The following is an 18262-nucleotide window of genomic DNA, read 5'->3' as shown; positions in this document are numbered from 1 at the left end:
ACTTCCGGCCCTCACATCATCGCTGATGCCACATGCTCAGTGACCTCCGCCACCCCACTGCCGTGGTCACCACCACTTCCGCCCCCACCAGCGCCACTCACCTGCATTCTGCCAACATGCCCCCCACTGACCCCACTGTCACTATCCCCACCCCCCCGAACACCAAGGGGAACACTACCCTTGCTCATGACTCCACCCCCATTCCCCCCACCATCACACCCACTCCAGTTACAGGTTCCGCCCCCACTCCCAGCTCTACACCCACACCAGATCCCAGCTCCCAGCCCTGCCGAGTTTTCACCATCTCTCCAGACCACCCCCTCACTGAGGACGAACGATCAGTCCTCAGCAAAGGACTCACCTTCATCCCCCTCCGTCCACGCATCAATTAATTTAATACACGCCGTGACGTCGAACAATTCTTCTGTCGCCTCCCCCTCCGAGCGTACTTTCACAATCAGGACTCCCGCCCACCTTCCGAGGACCCCTTTGCCCACCTCCAACACACTGCATCCACCTGGACACCCCGCGCTGGCCTATTACCTGCCCTCGACCTCTTCATTTCCAACTGCCGCCGGGACATTAACCGCCTCAAACTGTCCACCCCCCTCCCCCACTCCAACCTCTCACCCTCACAACGCGCAGCCCTCCAAGCCCTCTGCTCCAATCCCAACCTCACCATCAAGCCAGCGGATAAAGGGGGCGCAGTGGTAGTCTGGCGCACTGACCTCTACACCGCTGAAGCCAAACGCCAACTCGAGGACACCTCTTCCTACCGCCCCTTGACTATGACCCCACCCCCCATCACCAAACCATCATCTCCCAGACCATACAGAACCTCATCACCTCAGGAGATCTCCCACCCACAGCTTCCAACCTCATAGTCCGGGAACCCTGCGCTGCCCGGTTCTACCTCCTTCCCAAGATCCACAAGCCTGACCACACTGGCCGACCCATTGTCTCAGCATGCCCCTGCCCCACTGAACTCATCTCTACCTACCTTGACACTGTCCTATCCCCCCTAGTCCAGGAACTCCCCACATACATTCGAGACACCACCCATGCCCTCCACCTCCTCCAAGACTTCCGTTTCCCCGGCCCGCAACGCCTCATCTTCACCATGGATATCCAATCCCTCTACACCTGCATCCGCCATGACCAGGGCCTCCAAGCCCTCCATTTTTTCCTCACCAGATGTCCCCAACAGTACCCTTCCACCGACACTCTCATTCATTTGGCCGAACTGGTCCTCACCCTTAACAATTTCTCCTTTGAATCCTCCCACTTCCTCCAGACCAAAGGGGTAGCCATGGGCACACGTATGGGCCCCAGCTATGCCTGTCTCTTTGTTGGCTACGTAGAACAGTTGATCTTCCGTAATTACACCGGCACCACTCCCCACCTCTTCCTCCGCTACATTGATGACTGTATTGGCGCCACCGCATGCTCCCGCGAGGAGGTTGAGCAATTCATCAACTTCACCAACACATTCCACCCTGACCTTAAATTTACCTGACACCTCCCTCCCCTTCCTGGTCCACTCCATCTCCATTAGTGACGACCGACTTGACACTGACATTTTTTTACAAACCCACCGACTTCCACAGCTACCCGGATTGCAACTCTTCCCATCCTATCTCTTGCAAAAATGCCATCCCATATTCCCAATTCCTCCACCTCCACCGGATCTGCTCCCAGGAGGACCAGTTCCACCACAGAACACACCAGATGGCCTCCTTCTGTAGAGACCGCAATTTCCCTTCCCACGTGGTTAAAGATGCCCTCCAACACATCTCGTCTACATCCCACACCTCCGCCCTCAGACCCCACCCCTCCAACCGTAATAAGGACAGAACACCCCTGGTGCTCACCTTCCACCCTACCAACCTTCGCATAAACCAAATCATCCGCCGACATTTCCGCCACCTCCAAACAGACCCCACCACCAGGAATATATTTCCCCTTCCCACCCCTTTCCGCCTTCCGCAAAGACCGTTCCCTCCGTGACTACCTGGTCAGGTTCACGCCCCCCTACAACCCACCCTCCCATCCTGGCACTTTCCCCTGCCACCGCAGGAACTGTAAAACCTGCGCCCACACCTCCTCACTCACCTCTATCCAAGGCCCTAAAGGAGCCTTCCACATCCATCAAAGTTTTACCTGCACATCCACTAATATCATTTATTGTATCCGTTGCTCCCGATGCCGTCTCCTCTACATTGGGGAGACTGGACGCCTCCTAGCAGAGCGCTTTAGGGAACATCTCCGCGACACCCGCATCAATCAACCACACTGCCCCATGGCCCAACATTTCAACTCCCACTCCCACTCTGCCGAGGACATAGAGATCCTGGGCCTCCTTCATGGCCGCTCCCTCACCACCCGACACCTGGAGGAAGAACGCTTCATCTTCTGCCTTGGAACACTTCAACCCCAGGGCATCAATGTGGACTTCAACAGTTTCCTCATTTCCCCTTCCCCCACCTCACCCTAGTTCCAAACTTCCAGCTCAGCACTGTCCCCATGACTTGTCCGGACTTGTCCTACCTGCCTATCTCCTTTTCCACCTATCCACTCCACTCTCTCCTCCCTGACCTATCACCATCATCCCCGCCCCCACTCACCCATTGTACTCTATGCTACTTTCTCCCCACCCCCACCTTTCTCTCGCTTATCTCTCCACGATTCTGGCTCACTGCCTTTATTCCTGATGAAGGGCTTTTGCCCGAAACGTCGATTTCGAAGCTCCTTGGATGCTGCCTGAATTGCTGTGCTCTTCCAGCACCACTAATCCAGAATCTGGATTCCAGCATCTGCAGTCATTGTTTTTACCTAATATGTTGACGGTGTTGGCTCCCTGTGTTCTCTGTCTATGACCTGATGTTTCGATTGATTCTAATCTAAAAAGTGAGATAACGGAGTTTTACATAAATTCATGCAGTTTTTGAGCTCAGAGTTCTACACGAATGAATGCAGTTTTTGAGCATACATTCGTGTAGAACTCTGAGCTCAAAAACTGCAAGAATTTATGTAAAACTCCGTTATCTCACTTTTTAGATTAGAATCAATCGAAACATCAGGTCATAGACAGAGAGCACAGGGGGCTAACACCTTCAACATATTGTCTAGCTATCACCATCGTTAACAGCTAACCCAAGAATGCAACTTTTAAAAAAAGGTTTTGTGATTTACACATGAAAGAAGTGAAACTATCACTGTATTCTAACAGATGAAAGGCTTAACAGACAATCAATTTTTCAATGTATAATTTCAGTTACATCACACTGTAAATTTTTGCTATAAATTCTGTGTTAGGATTGAGCCCTCAGCTATCACCTGATGAAGGAGCAACGCTCCGAAAGCTAGTGTGCTTCCAATTAAACCTGTTGGACTATAACCTGGTGTTGTGTGATTTTTAACTTTGTACACCCCAGTCCAACACCGGCATCTCCAAATCATGGGCAATAAGTAGTTGTTCTAAATAGGGACTAGAATTGGTGCAGGCTTAGAGGGCTGAAGGCTGTTCCTGTGATGTACTGCATTATATTGTACTTTTTAAAATAAACTAGCTCACAGAGTTCATCAATCCCTAATTGTTACACATTATCATTTACATGACAGTTGTATATTTTTCATTACACTGTAATTGCAAAACAATTGCCATTAGTTAGGCTTTTTGAGAAATATGATCGATCAGTTAAATCAGAGAAAGTAATACAGTATGATGAATAAAATTAGCAACTTATTCAGTTCACTGTTTTGCACTGTACTAAAGAACCAATACTTCAGAAAACAAAGTTAAAAATCACACAACACCAGGTTTAATTGGAAGCACACTAGCTTTCCAATTAAACCTGTTGGACTATAACCTGGTGTTGTGTGATTTTTAACTTTGTACAGCCTAGTCCAACACCGGCATCTCCGATTCAGAAAACAAGTAGGGGTTCTCACCCGTCTTGAAATTTTTAATGCAATGGTCTGAAAATCTAGATTTTTTCCATGTCGAATTACAGAGCTGTATGAGAAGGGGTCAGTGATGAAAGTGATGAAGTTCCCAGCTATTTTACATGTAAAAGCATCTCCATATTTCTTCTGGCGAATTTGCAGAAACTTCAGAGGATTAGCACCAAATTCTAGAGCACAACCAATGTATGGAATCCAACCGTTTTCTATGGGAGGCTCTCCCTCTCTTCTGTGGAAAGAAAAATATTGAAATAAATCAATGGAAATGAATATTCCCTGCACATCATTTAAATATAGTAGATGAGTAGGAAACACATCCCTCCAACAAAATTCAACCCAATAGTGTATTGAGGAAAGGTACTAGAGAAAAATGCAATCCATCCAGTTTCACGCTGATTCTAATCCTTACGTAGACCTGTTTCTTATTGCCCATGCAGTTTCTATGTCTCTGTTTGCTTCCCGTTCATGTGTCTATTAAGTTACATCTTAAAAGTTGCTAACTTACCTGCTTCCACCACCTCCACTGGCAGTGCGTTCTAGACACCACTAACCTCTGTGTGAAAAATTTCCCTGATCTTCTCCCCTAAACTTTCTCCCTCTCACTTTGAACCTGTGCTCTTTTGTAGTTAACCTTTCCACTCCAGAAAATACCCTCTGACTATCCAGTCTATCTATGCTTCTAATTATTTTGTAGGCCTCTGTCAAGTCACCCTTCAGCCTCCGTCTTTCAAGTGAACACAATTCAAGTTTATCCAATCTCTCCTCATAACTAAAACCCTCCAGACCAGGCAACATCCTGGTGAACCTTTTCTCCACCATCTCTAAAGCATCCACATCCTTCAGAAATGCATACAATATTCCAAATTGGCCTAACTAATGTTTTATACAGCTATAACATAACTTGCCAACTTTTATATTCACTGCCCTAGCTGATTGAGGCAAGTGTGCTTTCTTGACCACCCTGTGATGTAACTTTCAGGGATCTGTGAACCTGTACACCCAGATCCCTCTATACGTCCACGCTGCTAAGGGTTCTGCCATTTATTGTATAACTCGCACCTGAACTTGATCTTCCAAAATGCATCATTTTGCATCTGTCCAGATTAAACTCTATTTGCCATTTCTCTGCCCAAATCTGCAATCAATCTCCTGCAATACCTTCTGACAATACTCCTCAGTATCTGCAATTCCACCAATTTTGGTGTCACCTGCAGACTTACTAATCAGACCCACCTACATTTTCCTCCACCTTATTTATATATATTACAAACAACGAAGATCCCAGCACTGAACCTTGTGGGACACCACAAGTTACTAATCTCAATTTTGAAAAGTATCCTTCCACCACTACTCTCTGTCTTCTATGACCAAGTCAGTTTTGTATCCATTTGGCCAGTACACCTCAAATCCCTTGAAACTCTACCTTTTGTACCAGCCTGCAATAAAATACCTTATCAAATGCCTTACCCCACGTAGACAAGATCAAATGCCCTTCCCTCATTAATCATTCTTGTCACCTACCCAAAAACCTCAATCAAGTTGGTTAAACATGACCTCGCCCAAAAACACCCATGTTGCCTATCACTAACAAGCCCATTCATTTCCAAATGTGAATAAATCCTGTCTCTCAGTATCTTCTCCAACAACATCTCCACCACTGACGTCAGGCTCACTAACCTGTAATTACATGGATTATTTCTGTTTCCCTCCTTAAACATTTAAACATCTTTGAATTTTTTATAGATTGATAAAGTATGAGAGTTTTGAGTTTTTGTTACATTGAGCTTCATGGGAAGTGAATGTCAAAGTCTAGGGCCACATTTAGTACCTGCTCCTACTTTCCCAAACAACAGTTCAGAGTCACCCACATTGCTCTGAGTCTGGAGTCATGTGTAGGCCATATACAGATAGGGACAGCATTAGCGAACCAGGTGGGTTTTTACAATTGACAGTGGTGACATGGTCACCTTTAGGTGGGCTTATTATTCCAGATTTTCTTTTGAATTTAAATTTTACCATTTACCACTTCCCATAGTGGGATTCAAACCCCAGGTCCCCTGGATAGTTGGCCTAAGAGTCTGGACTGCTAGTGCAGTGATATTATCAGTACACCTCTACTTGCCCTTTTATACCTTCCCTAGTGATTTTATTGGTTTCTAGTTATTTGTGAACTGTATCTTCCTTTTGATACTTCAGTTCCCTTGAATTTGTAAGCATTATTGCAATATATTTCAGTTCTCTATTACTTCCAGATTAAATGACCTACACTCCCATCTAGAGACCCTCCAACCACATGGCCTCAACATTGATTTCACCAGCTTCCTCATCTCTCCACCCCTACCTCATCACAGATCCAACTCGGCACTGCCCTCTTGAATTGTCCTACCTGTCCATCTTCCTTCCCACCTATCCGCTTCAGCCTCTGCTCTGACTGATCACCATCACTCCCCACCTGCACCCAACTATCATCTTCCAAGCTACCTTCCCCCCAGCCCCATCCCCCCTCCTATTTATCTCTCATCGCCCATTCCCCAACCCACCCACCCACCCACATTCCTGATGAAGGCTTATGCCAAAAGCGTCAAGTCTCTACTCCTCAGATGCTACCTGGCCCACTGTGCTTTTCCAGCACCACAATTTTCGACTCTGATTTCCAGCATTTGCAGTCCTCACTTTCTCCTTGTGGGATTAATGCAGAGACATAAGGGATTCTGGTTCAAATCCTGCCACAGCAAATTTGATCTAAGAGCCTAATGGTGAACAATCCATCTGGGTCACTGATGTCCATTAGGGAAGGAAACTGCCATCCTTACCTGGTCTGGCCTACGTGAGACTCCAGACCCACAGCAATGCGATTTACTCTTAACTGCCCCTGGGTAATTAGGGATAGGGATAGGGCTGGCCTAACCAATGATGCCCTCATCCTATGAATGAATAAAATAAAATTAATTTTGAATTGGCTTTGGGAGAATTGACATGGAAAGACAGAAAGTGGCACTATTTCGGAATGTGTAGGTGAGTGTCCACCTTAGTGCTCAAACACTAATCCTGAAAGGTGACCTTGCAAATTGAAAAGGTGGTTACAAAAATAAACATATTGGTTAAATGTGTGCTTCTATCCATAGGTCAAGATAACAGGAAAACAATTATGCTACAATTCTGCAAGTCACTGGCGGGCCTTCAGCTGGAGTGTTGCTGTCAATTCTCAGCAACATGTTTCAGGAGAGATGTAAATAGTTTAAAAAGGAAGAGAGAAGATTTTTTTTTAAACTGAGGACGACTTAATTTAGAACAATGGAGCAGCACAGTGACTCAGTGGTTAACGCTGCTGCCTCACAGCACTGGGACCCGGGTTCAATTCCAGCCTCAGGTGACTCTCTGTGTGGAGTTTGCATGTTCTCCCTGTGTCTGCGTGGGTTTCTGGGTGCTCCAGTTTCCTCCCACAGTCCAAAAGTGTGCAGGTTAGGTGAATTGGAGATGCTAAATTACTCATAATGTTCAGGGGTGTGTAGGTTAGTGCATTAGTCAGAGGTTAAAAGTTGAGTAATGGGTCTGGGCGGGTTACTCTTCCGAGGGTCAGTGTGGACTTGTTGGGCCAAATGGCCTGTTTCCACACTGTAGGGACTCCATGATGTTCTGTGAAAGAAAGCTAAAAAGTGACCAAATGTAGATTTTTTTCAAGATGTTGAAGCACTTTATGAGTAGGTGGAAAAAGATTAGCCCCTCTGGTAAGTGAGTCAGGAATAGATTTCATATCATTGGGAATGATGGGTTGGGGTAGGAGTAAGAGGGTATTTTATTCCACTTTTGGAACAATGTGCCTGAAAAGATGGCAGAAGCTTATTCCATAAATAATTTTTGAATTTGGGCAGGTTATGAGGAACATACGGAGTTATGGATTAAAACAGAATTGATGCGGGACTGAGCATTCTTGTTCTTTCCAAGGACCAATATATGACAAGATGAATGGCCACTTTCTGTGCTGTAAGTTCCCATGAGTCTGTGAATATATTGCAACACATGGGTAATTCTTAAAGACACTTTCAGACAAACTGTCTCCTTTTAATGAAAGTAAATGCTCTTGGGTTGGCAGCTTTCTTGGAAGCCCTTCAACTGTTTATCTTGAAGCTGATAGATTTATCTTTGGATATCAACAGCCATCCTTTGCTCGTTCTCTCTTTATCTATTCTGTTACATTGTCCAGATTTCTCTGGATCTCATAGTTAGTGCATTTTATCCCAGTGGGCTGTCAGCTGGGTTCAGTTGTTGGCAGTCTTGTGTCTGACTATGACAATTATGTCCCCAAGTCCCAATGAAATCTCGATCAGTAATGAGAAAGTGCTTCCTTTTAGCTCAGATATTAAACTGAAACCCTGTACACTTTCAAAAATAATGGAGCTTACAGCAATGTTTCAGATAAGAATGGCTGAGTTCCCTCTGATATCCTGGTCAATATTAAGCCCTTAACTGACATTAGAAAACAGATCATCTGATCATTATCATATCACTGACTACCACTAATCTTTGCAGCAAATGACATCTTTTATTTCAATTGGATACTTTCCTTCACTTCTTTAGGTAGTCATGGATGATGCATTCTCTGTCAATATTGTTCAGAATTCTGAAACATCTCCTTAAATCTTTATCACTATTTCTCTACCATCATATTTTTTAATCTATTCAGCCAGCCAACCCTGTGTTCATGTCCCAGTGACTGCCTTTGCTTAAGTTTAAAACTGTAGTTTCAGGTACACTCTGAGACTGAATGTGAAATTCTACATTTCGTAATCGCTTATACCAAGAGGATCCTTTCCAGGATTAACCAATCCTGTTTCAGTACACATTATCAGATTGAAAATACCCTCTCTCTGACTGGTTCTAAAATGTAGTATTCTGAGAAACTGTCCTGAATATTCTCTATAAACGCATCTTTCAGGTTCACTTTTGCTACTTTGATTCATCTAATCTATACTGATTGTGCAGGTGTGGAGATTAATGGCCCTACATCTGCTCCTGTTTCACATGAAGATTAAAATCTCCCACATTTACTGCAGTACCTTTCCTGTGAGCATCTGTTATTTCTTGATTTACACTCAGTTCTGTAAGGTGATCAGGTTAGGAAGCCCACAGACCATTCTCAGCAAGGCCTTCTTTCCCTTGTGATTTCTTATTTTCATCCAAACTGAATCTGCATTTTGATCTGTGTATCACAATCATTTCTCACTGAATTACTGAGCTCTCAGACTTAACAAACAGAAATGCTCACCTCTCCTAACTTTATTTCAAAATGATAAATCCCATTATAAAAGCTCAAGGAAAAAGTAAAACTTTACTGTTATATGGAGAAGTTTCTTTCTTTCCTTGTGAAAGAACTCCATCCAGCAGTAAGTGTGCTCACAGCTTGTGCAGAAAGGTTTTCCCAACATTAACTGGATAAGGTTATACACAAATGGCTGGGCTTCCTGCCATTGCAATTGGCCCAGGAGCTGCCTCCTGCTAATGAACGTCTGGCCCCTAAAAGCCCACATTGCCAGATTCTGCCCTATGTCTTCACCGTCCTCTAGACTGGCATAGGTAGGGCATTCTGGACAAGAGAATTATCCAGTAACAGTGTCAAAAAAAAAACAGAATACATTCTATCTTTTAAAAGTAATGTGGATAAAGATGTGCAGAAGAAAATACTGAGCAAAGGGTATGGGAATGGGAGTAGATGAATAGTATTTTCAGAAAGGATCGCCCTGTCTGTTTAGTTCTGATTGAAAGGTGAAATTCTACTATTCCAGGATTTACAAAGCGAGTTCTGTTTCTGACGGTACAACAAGATTGTGAAGATCGCAGAGACAGTAAGGGAAATGTGCACTTGCCTTCTCCTGATTTTTAGCAGCAAGAACAAGCCGAGAGAGAGAGCTGCCAATGTGCCCACGATCCACACATTCAGCGCTGCCATTGGGGGCAATTTGTCCGCAACAGCAGGAGGGCTCAGCAGCAACTGAGAGTCGGTACAGATTCCCTTCGATCTCCCCGGATCCACTGCCAAAGTTTGCAGATTCACTTCATGGACTGCTCCAGTCGGTCAGGCAGAGAGAGAGAGAGAGCAGCTGTGAAAAGGATAAAGTCCTTTCAGTGGGGACAAAGGAGGTCGTGGCTTGGACTCAGCCAATGCTGTGAACTTTAGCCGCTCACAGCGCCACAGACACAGCTCTCGAAGCTGAATCCCTTTTCAATCTGAACGGGGGGTGGGCTGGGAAGGAGGAGAAACATAAAAGAACTGTGGATGCTGAAAATCCGCAATAAAATCACAAAGTGCCGGAGAAACCCAGCAGGTCTGCCAGTCTCTCAGTGGAGAGAAAGCAGAATTAATGTTTCCGGTCCAGTGAGGCATCAGTTCTGAGGAAGGGTCATTGAACTGGGAAAGTTAACTCTGATTTCTCTCTCCACAAGTTCCACCAGACCTGCCGCCTTTCTGCAGATTCAGAGGGTATTTGGTTTGTAACTCTGGTATGCTCCATCCAGCAGATGGACCCAAATAAAATTATATTAAGAACTTGCACTTCAAATACTTTTACATTTTCTTAATTTTCTATAAATATAGATTAATATAGAAAAGCAATGTTGATTTACATGAGGTTTGGTTAGGCCGGAAATCAATTCAGAATGAAGGAATCAATGTTACAGAGCAGGAGGAGGCCATGGATCCACCTGTCTGTACCTGCTCCTAAAAGAGCAACCCAGATAGTCCCATTCTCCAGCCCTATCTCCCAAACACACTAACGTCATCCCTTTAAATACATATCCATCTCTGTTTTGAAACCACCGACAGAAACTGCCTCCACCGCTCTCCCAGGCAGCGCTTTCCAAATCCTAACTACTCTCTGAGGAAACAATTTTCTCCTCATTTGGCTCCGAGCTTTCTTGCTGACAATGTTGAAATTGTGACCCCTAGGGACAGACTTACCAACCGATAGAAATAGAATATCCCTCTTTACCCTGTCAGAATTGTTCATAATTTTGATCACCTCAATAAGGTCACCTCTTAATCTTCTCTGCTTCAAGGAGAGTAAACCCAATCTCTCTAATCATGCCTTGTATCGAAAATCCCTCATTCCTGAGATCATTCTAGTAAATCTCCTTTGCACCTTTTCTAGAGTTTTCACATCCTTCCACATCCTGAAGTGCCCAGAACACAATGCTCCAGATGTGGTCTGACCAATGATTTGTAGAGGGGGAGTATCACTTGCTTGCTTTTATATTGTATACCTCTATTTATAAACCCAACTGTTTCAACTTGCGTGGCCACCTTCAGGAAACCATATGAACCCTGAGGACCCTCTGCTCCTGTATTCCTCTCAAGGTTGTGTCATTGAGGCCTGTATTGTCTCTCCATATTTCTTCGACCAAAATGCATTCCCTCATATTTCTCTGCATTGAGATTCATCTGCCAGGTGTCTGCCCATTACACCAACTTGTCAATATCCCTCTGAAGTTGTTCAGCATCATCCACACAATTCACGGTTCCCCCTAGCTTAGTATCATCTGCAAGTTTAGAGATTTTGTCCTTAACACCCATCTCCAAATGTTTGTATAAATCAGAAAAAACAAGGGTCCCAACATTGATCCCTGGGGAACACCACTTTCTACTTGTCCCCAATCTGAGAAATGCCCATCTATACCGACCCCCTGTTTCCTATCTTTTAGCCAAATTCTAATCCACGCTGCCAAGGACCCAGCAATCCCAAACATTTCCAATTTGTTAATCAACCTGCCATGTGGCACTGTATCAATACTTTCTGAAAGTCCAACACCCACACCACAGCCTTCATCCACCGCCATTCACCGGAAAGACCTGAAAGTCCTTCTCTGTTAATTATTTCCTAATGATGCCAGGGTCTTTATTTCTACTATGACACTGCCTTAAAATACATTCAAGAATCACACTTTCTACAAATAAGAACTTCTTAAATTTATCTGTTTGGTGTCAACTTCTTCCTTTTTTTATTCATTCATGGGATGTGGGCATCTCTGGCTGGGCCAACATTTATTGCCCATAGGGCAGTTAGGAGTTACCACATTGCTGTGGGTCTGGAGTCACATGTAGACTAGCCAGGTAAGGATGGCAGTTTCCTTCCTTAAAGGACATTGGTGAACCAGGTGGGTTTTCCCCAACAATCAGCAATGTGTTCATGGCCATCCTTAGACTCTTAATTACAATTTAATATTGAATTCAAATTCCACCATCTGCTGCTGTGGGATTCGAATCTCATAGTCCACTGAGTATTATCTGGGTCTCTAGATTAACACTGAGGGAACAGGAGAATCGACGTTTCGGGCATAAGCCCTTCTTCAGGAGAAGGGCTTATGCCCGAAACGTCGATTCTCCTGTTCCCTGGATGCTGCCTGACCTGCTGCGCTTTTCCAGCAACACATTTTCAGCTCTGATCTCCAGCATCTGCAGACCTCACTTTCTCCTCTCTAGATTAACAGTCTGCTAGGCCATCACCTCCTTCTCATTCCCATAATTTGAGTGAAATTTAAAATAATAGCACTCCATCACCATTCTGATTGACAATACATCAGTGAACAGTTCATTCAGTTTAGCATATGAAAGATGAGCTACTGGATCTATAGCTAAAGAACATGCCTTCTAAATGTAGGCATTATTTTACCATTCAAGGTGAAAAGGACACAGGGGTTTTATAATTATGAAAGCTCATCATTTTTCATTGCATGAGCTTGTAATTTCTTCTTGTCATTATAATGGGCTCAGTGCACAAATTCACAAGAAATGTTTTTGTCCTTCCACTGGGAATATGTCATTATTTGAATATATTTTGAATTAAATACATTTCTGATTAAATTCCCAACACTTTCAGAAGCTGATGTTGACTCCATTTCAGTGCCCTTGCTGCACAGTTTTTTCAGACCAAACACTGTAGCTTCATATGAGCACCCTGTTATCAAGATCAAGATTTCACAGATGGGGAAGTCAAGACCTCAAGGGGGTGGTCACATGCTGAAAATTTGGGTCTGTGAGTTCTATGTCATCAATGACAACCATGGAGTTCAGACTCAGTTGGAAAACAGCTGTTCTCCCAATCGAATACACAGACCTTCACCGTCACAAGTCCTTTACCCATCACCTTTCCCCAGGTTTCACTGAAGGCCATATCAATTTCCATTTCTGGAAATGTAGTCACATTTGGAAAAAGTTTTTGAACCACAGGTCAAGAGCATGTGAGTTTAAAGTTGGTGCTTTTCTTAAAGCTGCCTTCAGTGTGTTGAAAATGTCAATTTCATAATTCATATGCTTCAGAATATCACCTTTGCTTTTTAAAATTAAAGTGCTAACTGTAGAAAAATGGAACTACCTGATTGAAAATCTACTAAAAACAACACCAATGCAAATTCAATTCATGCTAGCCTGGGCTCATTACACTTAAAAGGGAGCCTGTGTCTTGCAAGATCAGAATTAACACTGAAAATTCTTGAACAATGATTGATTCATCTCGAAGCTTGAGGACAAAGTCAGAAGTCACATGACATCAGGTTATAGGCTAATAGGTTTATTTGAAATCACATGCTCTCAGAGCGCTTCTCCTTCGTCAGATGAAGTGGAGGGAAGCATATAGGCACAGAATTTATAGGCAGAGAGATGAAAGGATATTACAAATGCTGTGAGTGGTATGTCGATAGGCTAAATAACAAGTCTAGGCGGTTAAACTATGTGTGGAAGCTCCTGTGCTGAGCTATGCAATGTAATGTTTCTTGTACTTTGTTTATCTGGCTGTAATGTCTATTGTGACGAAGCTGCTCCTTTAACAAGGTTATGCTGTCATTGGCTTTTTTTCAGAGATATTGTAAACGGCACAGACTCCAAAAAGTCTGGGGTTGAAGGCTGATTCTCTGCAGGAATATCCACGTTACACCTGCTTAAAACAATGAGCAAAGTTAGGATCTGGGCTACTTTCTTAAAATGTTTTGAGGAGGTCTGGCCTGGTCCATAACAGTATCCTTTAGCTATGTCTTATTTCTAACTTAATGTTGTGAATCAGTATAAAGTAATGCAACTACTTTTCTTTTTTATTCCTTGTTTTATCTAAGATTTGTGCCGAGATGCTTGTACCTAAGATGGGGCCATAAGAAGCAACATTGTAAACATTTCACTGTACCCCTGCACTTCTGTACTGCAGTACATGTGACAACAAAAAATATTCTAATTCTAATGGTTCTGAAGGGTTTGATGTTAAGCACCACTGAATCTTATGATTTCATTAGCACTTGGTGGGAATAGGCATAATGTCTTAGGTTCATGAAGAGGGCAGATCTATTAACTAGGTCGCATTAGAAACAGAAACTGAATATGTTGGGATGGTCAGCAGGTTTGGCAACATCTTTGGAGAGAAAGCAGAGGTAACATTTCGGGGGAACTGGAAAAATTAATCACTTTCTCTTCCAATTTCCACCCTGCACTCACCTTCATCTGGTCTATCTCTGGCTCTTCCCTTCCCTTTCTTGACATCTCTGTTTCTATTTCTGGGGATAGACTGGTCACTAATATCCACTATAAATCCACTGACTTCCACAGTTACTTGGACTATAAAGCCTCACACCCTATTTCCTGCAAATCTTCTATTCCATTCTCCCAGTTTCTCCATCTCTGTCACATATCTCCTGATGATGTCAATTTCAGTTGGGGTGGTGGGGGCAGCTGCTCAGACATTGCCACCTTCTTTCTCAGCTGAGGGTTCCTTGTCACAATGGTTGACAGGTCTCTCAACCATGTCCGACCCATTCCCCACACTCCCTCTCTCCCTTCTCACAACAATGATAGGGTCCCACTGGTCCTCAGTTTCCATCCCACCACCATCCACATCCAAAGGATCATTATCCGCCACCTTCAGTGAGATGTCACTGCTGGACATATATTTCCCTCCCATTCATTGTCCATCTTTCGCAGGGACTGTTCCCTCTGGGACACCCAGGTACACTCTTCCTTCACTTCCTTCACAGTATGTTTCCCTTAAAATGCCAAAGGTGTAACACCTGCCCATTTACCTCTTCCCTCCTCAGTATCCAAGGGCCCAAATATATGTTTCAGGTGAAGCAGCACTTTACCTGCACTGTTCACAATCTAGTCGACTGCACTCGCTGCTCACAGTGTGTGGTCTCCTCTACACTGGGGAAATGAAGTGTAGACTGGGTGACGGCTTTGCAGAACACCCACGTTCTGCCCCCAAAAACGACCCTGAACTTCCAGTTGCCTGCTACTTTAACACAGGGAGAAAGTGAGGACTGCAGATGCTGGCAATCAGAGTTGAGAGTGTGGTGCTGAAAAAGCACAGCAGGTCAGGCAGCATCCGAGGAGCAGGAGAATCGACATTTCAAGCATAAACTCTTCATTTCTGATGAAGGGCTTATGCTCGAAACATCGACTCTCCTGCTCCTCGATGCTGCCTGCCCAGCTGGGCTTTTCCAGCACCACACGTTTTGTCAGCCATTCTTCTGTTTGCCTGTATTTCACTCCATCTCCATCTATCCACTCAATCTTTGTCCCACATCATGTGCATAAGTACAACCTTTTTCCAGCTACTATCAGTTCTGAGAAAAGGTCATTGTATTTGAAGCATTCACTCTGCTTTCTCTCTGCAGATACTGCCAGACCTGCTGAGTTTCTACAGCCATTTGTTTTAGATATCCAGCATCCACAATTCTTTGTTTTATTTTGGGTTCCATCATTGTCTGATTTGCAATGTCTAACTTGTACCTAATTGCTATCATAAACTAAATTGCACTTTACTTAAATTAAGATCTGTTTCTCATTAAGAATCACTAGTGGCTTCCTCTCCCTACGTAAATCAATTATCCAGTCAAGGAGAGGGGAATGGCAAGAGAAAACTACCCCAATCACAACCTGGTACAAGTCAGCATCGCAACATACACAACATTAACTAGTTCTCAATGCATACAAGTATATTCCCCCACTCCTATGTATTCTAATTTCACTTAATAGCCTCTCGTGTGGGACCTTAATTTATTTGCATTTCTCTTTGAAACATCCCAATGCACACTACAATCCCATAGAGGTAGTGATTCAGTGTGGAGAAGATTCGTTGATTTATTTTTGTGTGTTCACTGATAGAAGCAAGAAGTTCTGCTTTGGACAGACCCAGATAGCTGCATTCTGGATTAGTGGTGCTGGAAGAGCACAGCAGTTCAGGCAGCATCCAAGGAGCAGCGAAATCGATGTTTCGGGCAAAAGCCCTTCATCAGGAATAAAGGCAGAGAGCCTGAAGCATGGAGAGATAAGCTAGGGGAGGGTGGGGGTGGGGAGAAAGTAGCATAGAGTACAATAGGTGAGTGGGGGAAGGGATGAAGGTGATAGGTCAGGGAGGAGAGGGTGGAGTGGATAGGTGGAAAAGGAGATAGGCAGGTAGGACAAGTCCGGACAAGTCATGGGGACAGTGCTGAGCACTGTCTCCTTTTCCACCTATCCACTCCACTCTCTCCTCCCTGACCTACATCCCCTCCCCCACTCACCCATTGTACTCTATGCTACTCTCTCCCCACCCCCACCCTCCTCTAGCTTATCTCTCCACGCTTCAGGCTCTGCCTTTATTCCCGATGAAGGGCTTTTGCCCGAAACGTCGATTTTGCTGCTCATTGGTTGCTGACTGAACTGCTGTGCTCTTCCAGCACCACTAATCCAGAATCTGGTTTCCAGCATCTGCAGTCATTGTTTTTACCAGATAGTTGCAGGCTTGGTATTGTACAGACTTCGAGTATCAACTGGTGGGGGGCAAAGAAAATCAATGTTTGTCAGTTATGCTGGTCTTCAAGAGAAAATACCAGCATCATTGTTCATTACTCAGAGTGTAGGGAAGACACAATCACAGTTATCTCATTTTACAATTCTCGATTTAGTAGAGCCTTCTCTCTGGTTGACTCTGGAACATGGAGATTTATGCCACTGTCCTGAAAATTAGCTCATCTTCTAGGATCTTGTTGCTAACCTGTTTCTTCCAATCCAGGAGATTCAGATCATCCATGGTTATCCTTGTACATTTCTCATAAGCTTCATTGTTCCAGCCATCCTATAGTATGGGTCCCATCAAATCCCAACTCCACACAAACTAATTCTACTTCTTGATTGTTAGAACTAATCTATTGTACTTATGACACACTTAATAAGTGATCTATCCCAAACCTTTTCCTAGCTTCCTTCCAATGTGCCACTGACCCATGAATATTCAGGTCCCAGGATTTGCTAGGTAAGCCCATATTCCCAGTAACCTGAGCAAACTCCATGTTCAGGTCACAATGATCAGTGTCAGTGTGGTGATCGTGGCACTGCCTTCAGGATCCAGACGTCACTGCCAAAGCAGACTTCAGAGGCCCCCACATTTACATTTGAAATGAAGGTCAGTGGATGACGAGCAGTCTCCATTAGTATTTTCTTATTATTGAGTTGGACGTAGACTTCAAAGTATTGAAGAGTCAACAATAATCCCAAAGTCCCTTTTCCTTCAGTAAGGTATTTCTGATACTTATTTAGTTTTATAGAGAAGTACTTCACTGGCTGCTCCATTTCCAACTCACCATCAAGCACAGCAGCCATCCCCAAATAGAGTCAGAGAGTCATAGAGATGTATAGCACAGAAACAGACCCTTCAGTCCAACCCGTCCATGCTGACCAGATATCCCAAACACCAATCTAGTCTCACCTGCCAGCACCCGGCCCATATCCTTCCAAACCCTCTCTATTCATATACCCATCCAGATGCCTTTTAAAAGTTGCAATTGTACCAGCCTCCACCATTTACTTTGGCAGCTCATTCCATACATGTACCACCCTCTGCGTGAAAACGTTGCCCCTTAGGTCTCTTTTATATCTTTCCCCTTTCACCCTAAACTTATGTCCCCTAGTTCTGGACTCCCCCACCCCAGGGAAAAGACCTTGTCTATTTACCCTATCCATGCCCCTCATGATTTTATAAACCTCTTTAAGGTCACCCCTCAGCTTCCGACACTCCAGGGAAAACAACCCCAGCCTATTCAACCTCTTCCTATAGCTCAAATCCTCCAACCCTGGCAACGTCCTTGTAAATTTTGTCTGATCCCTTTCAAGTTTCACAACATCCTTCCAATAGGAAGGAAACCAGAATTGCACTTAATAATCTATGTACATGGCCTAACCAATGTCATGTACAACTGCAAATGACCTCCCAACTCCTGTACTCAATACTGTGACCGGTAGAGGAAAACATACCAAACGCCTTCTTCACTATCCTACCTACCTGCGCCT

At 44.1% G+C, this 18262-nt stretch overlaps 1 protein-coding gene across 2 annotated transcripts in view; it reads right to left on the bottom strand.

The window, feature by feature from the left end:
• LOC122549464 (cytochrome P450 7A1-like) overlaps positions 1-18262 on the bottom strand; it is a 73243-nt gene that overhangs the window by 50727 nt on the left and 4254 nt on the right. The window contains exons 2-3 of one of the 2 annotated variants that reach the window (XM_087985892.1): positions 9828-10061; positions 3952-4192 (exon numbers count right to left, since the gene is read on the bottom strand). In XM_087985892.1, the coding sequence (XP_087842018.1) occupies positions 3952-4192; positions 9828-9910 (324 nt within the window). In that variant the 5' untranslated portion in view covers positions 9911-10061. Of the gene's footprint in view, positions 1-3951; positions 4193-9827; positions 10389-18262 lie in introns of those variants that run through there. The other variant, XM_043689324.2, reaches the window with a different exon arrangement.

Source organism: Chiloscyllium plagiosum, unplaced genomic scaffold (genome assembly GCF_037043375.1).
Source record: "Chiloscyllium plagiosum isolate Xiang-an unplaced genomic scaffold, Cpla_swu_hap1 HiC_scaffold_4, whole genome shotgun sequence".
NCBI lineage: Eukaryota > Metazoa > Chordata > Chondrichthyes > Orectolobiformes > Hemiscylliidae > Chiloscyllium > Chiloscyllium plagiosum.
The sequence above is the reverse complement of the archived record's forward strand: the minus strand, read 5'-3'. Positions and strand labels throughout refer to the sequence as shown.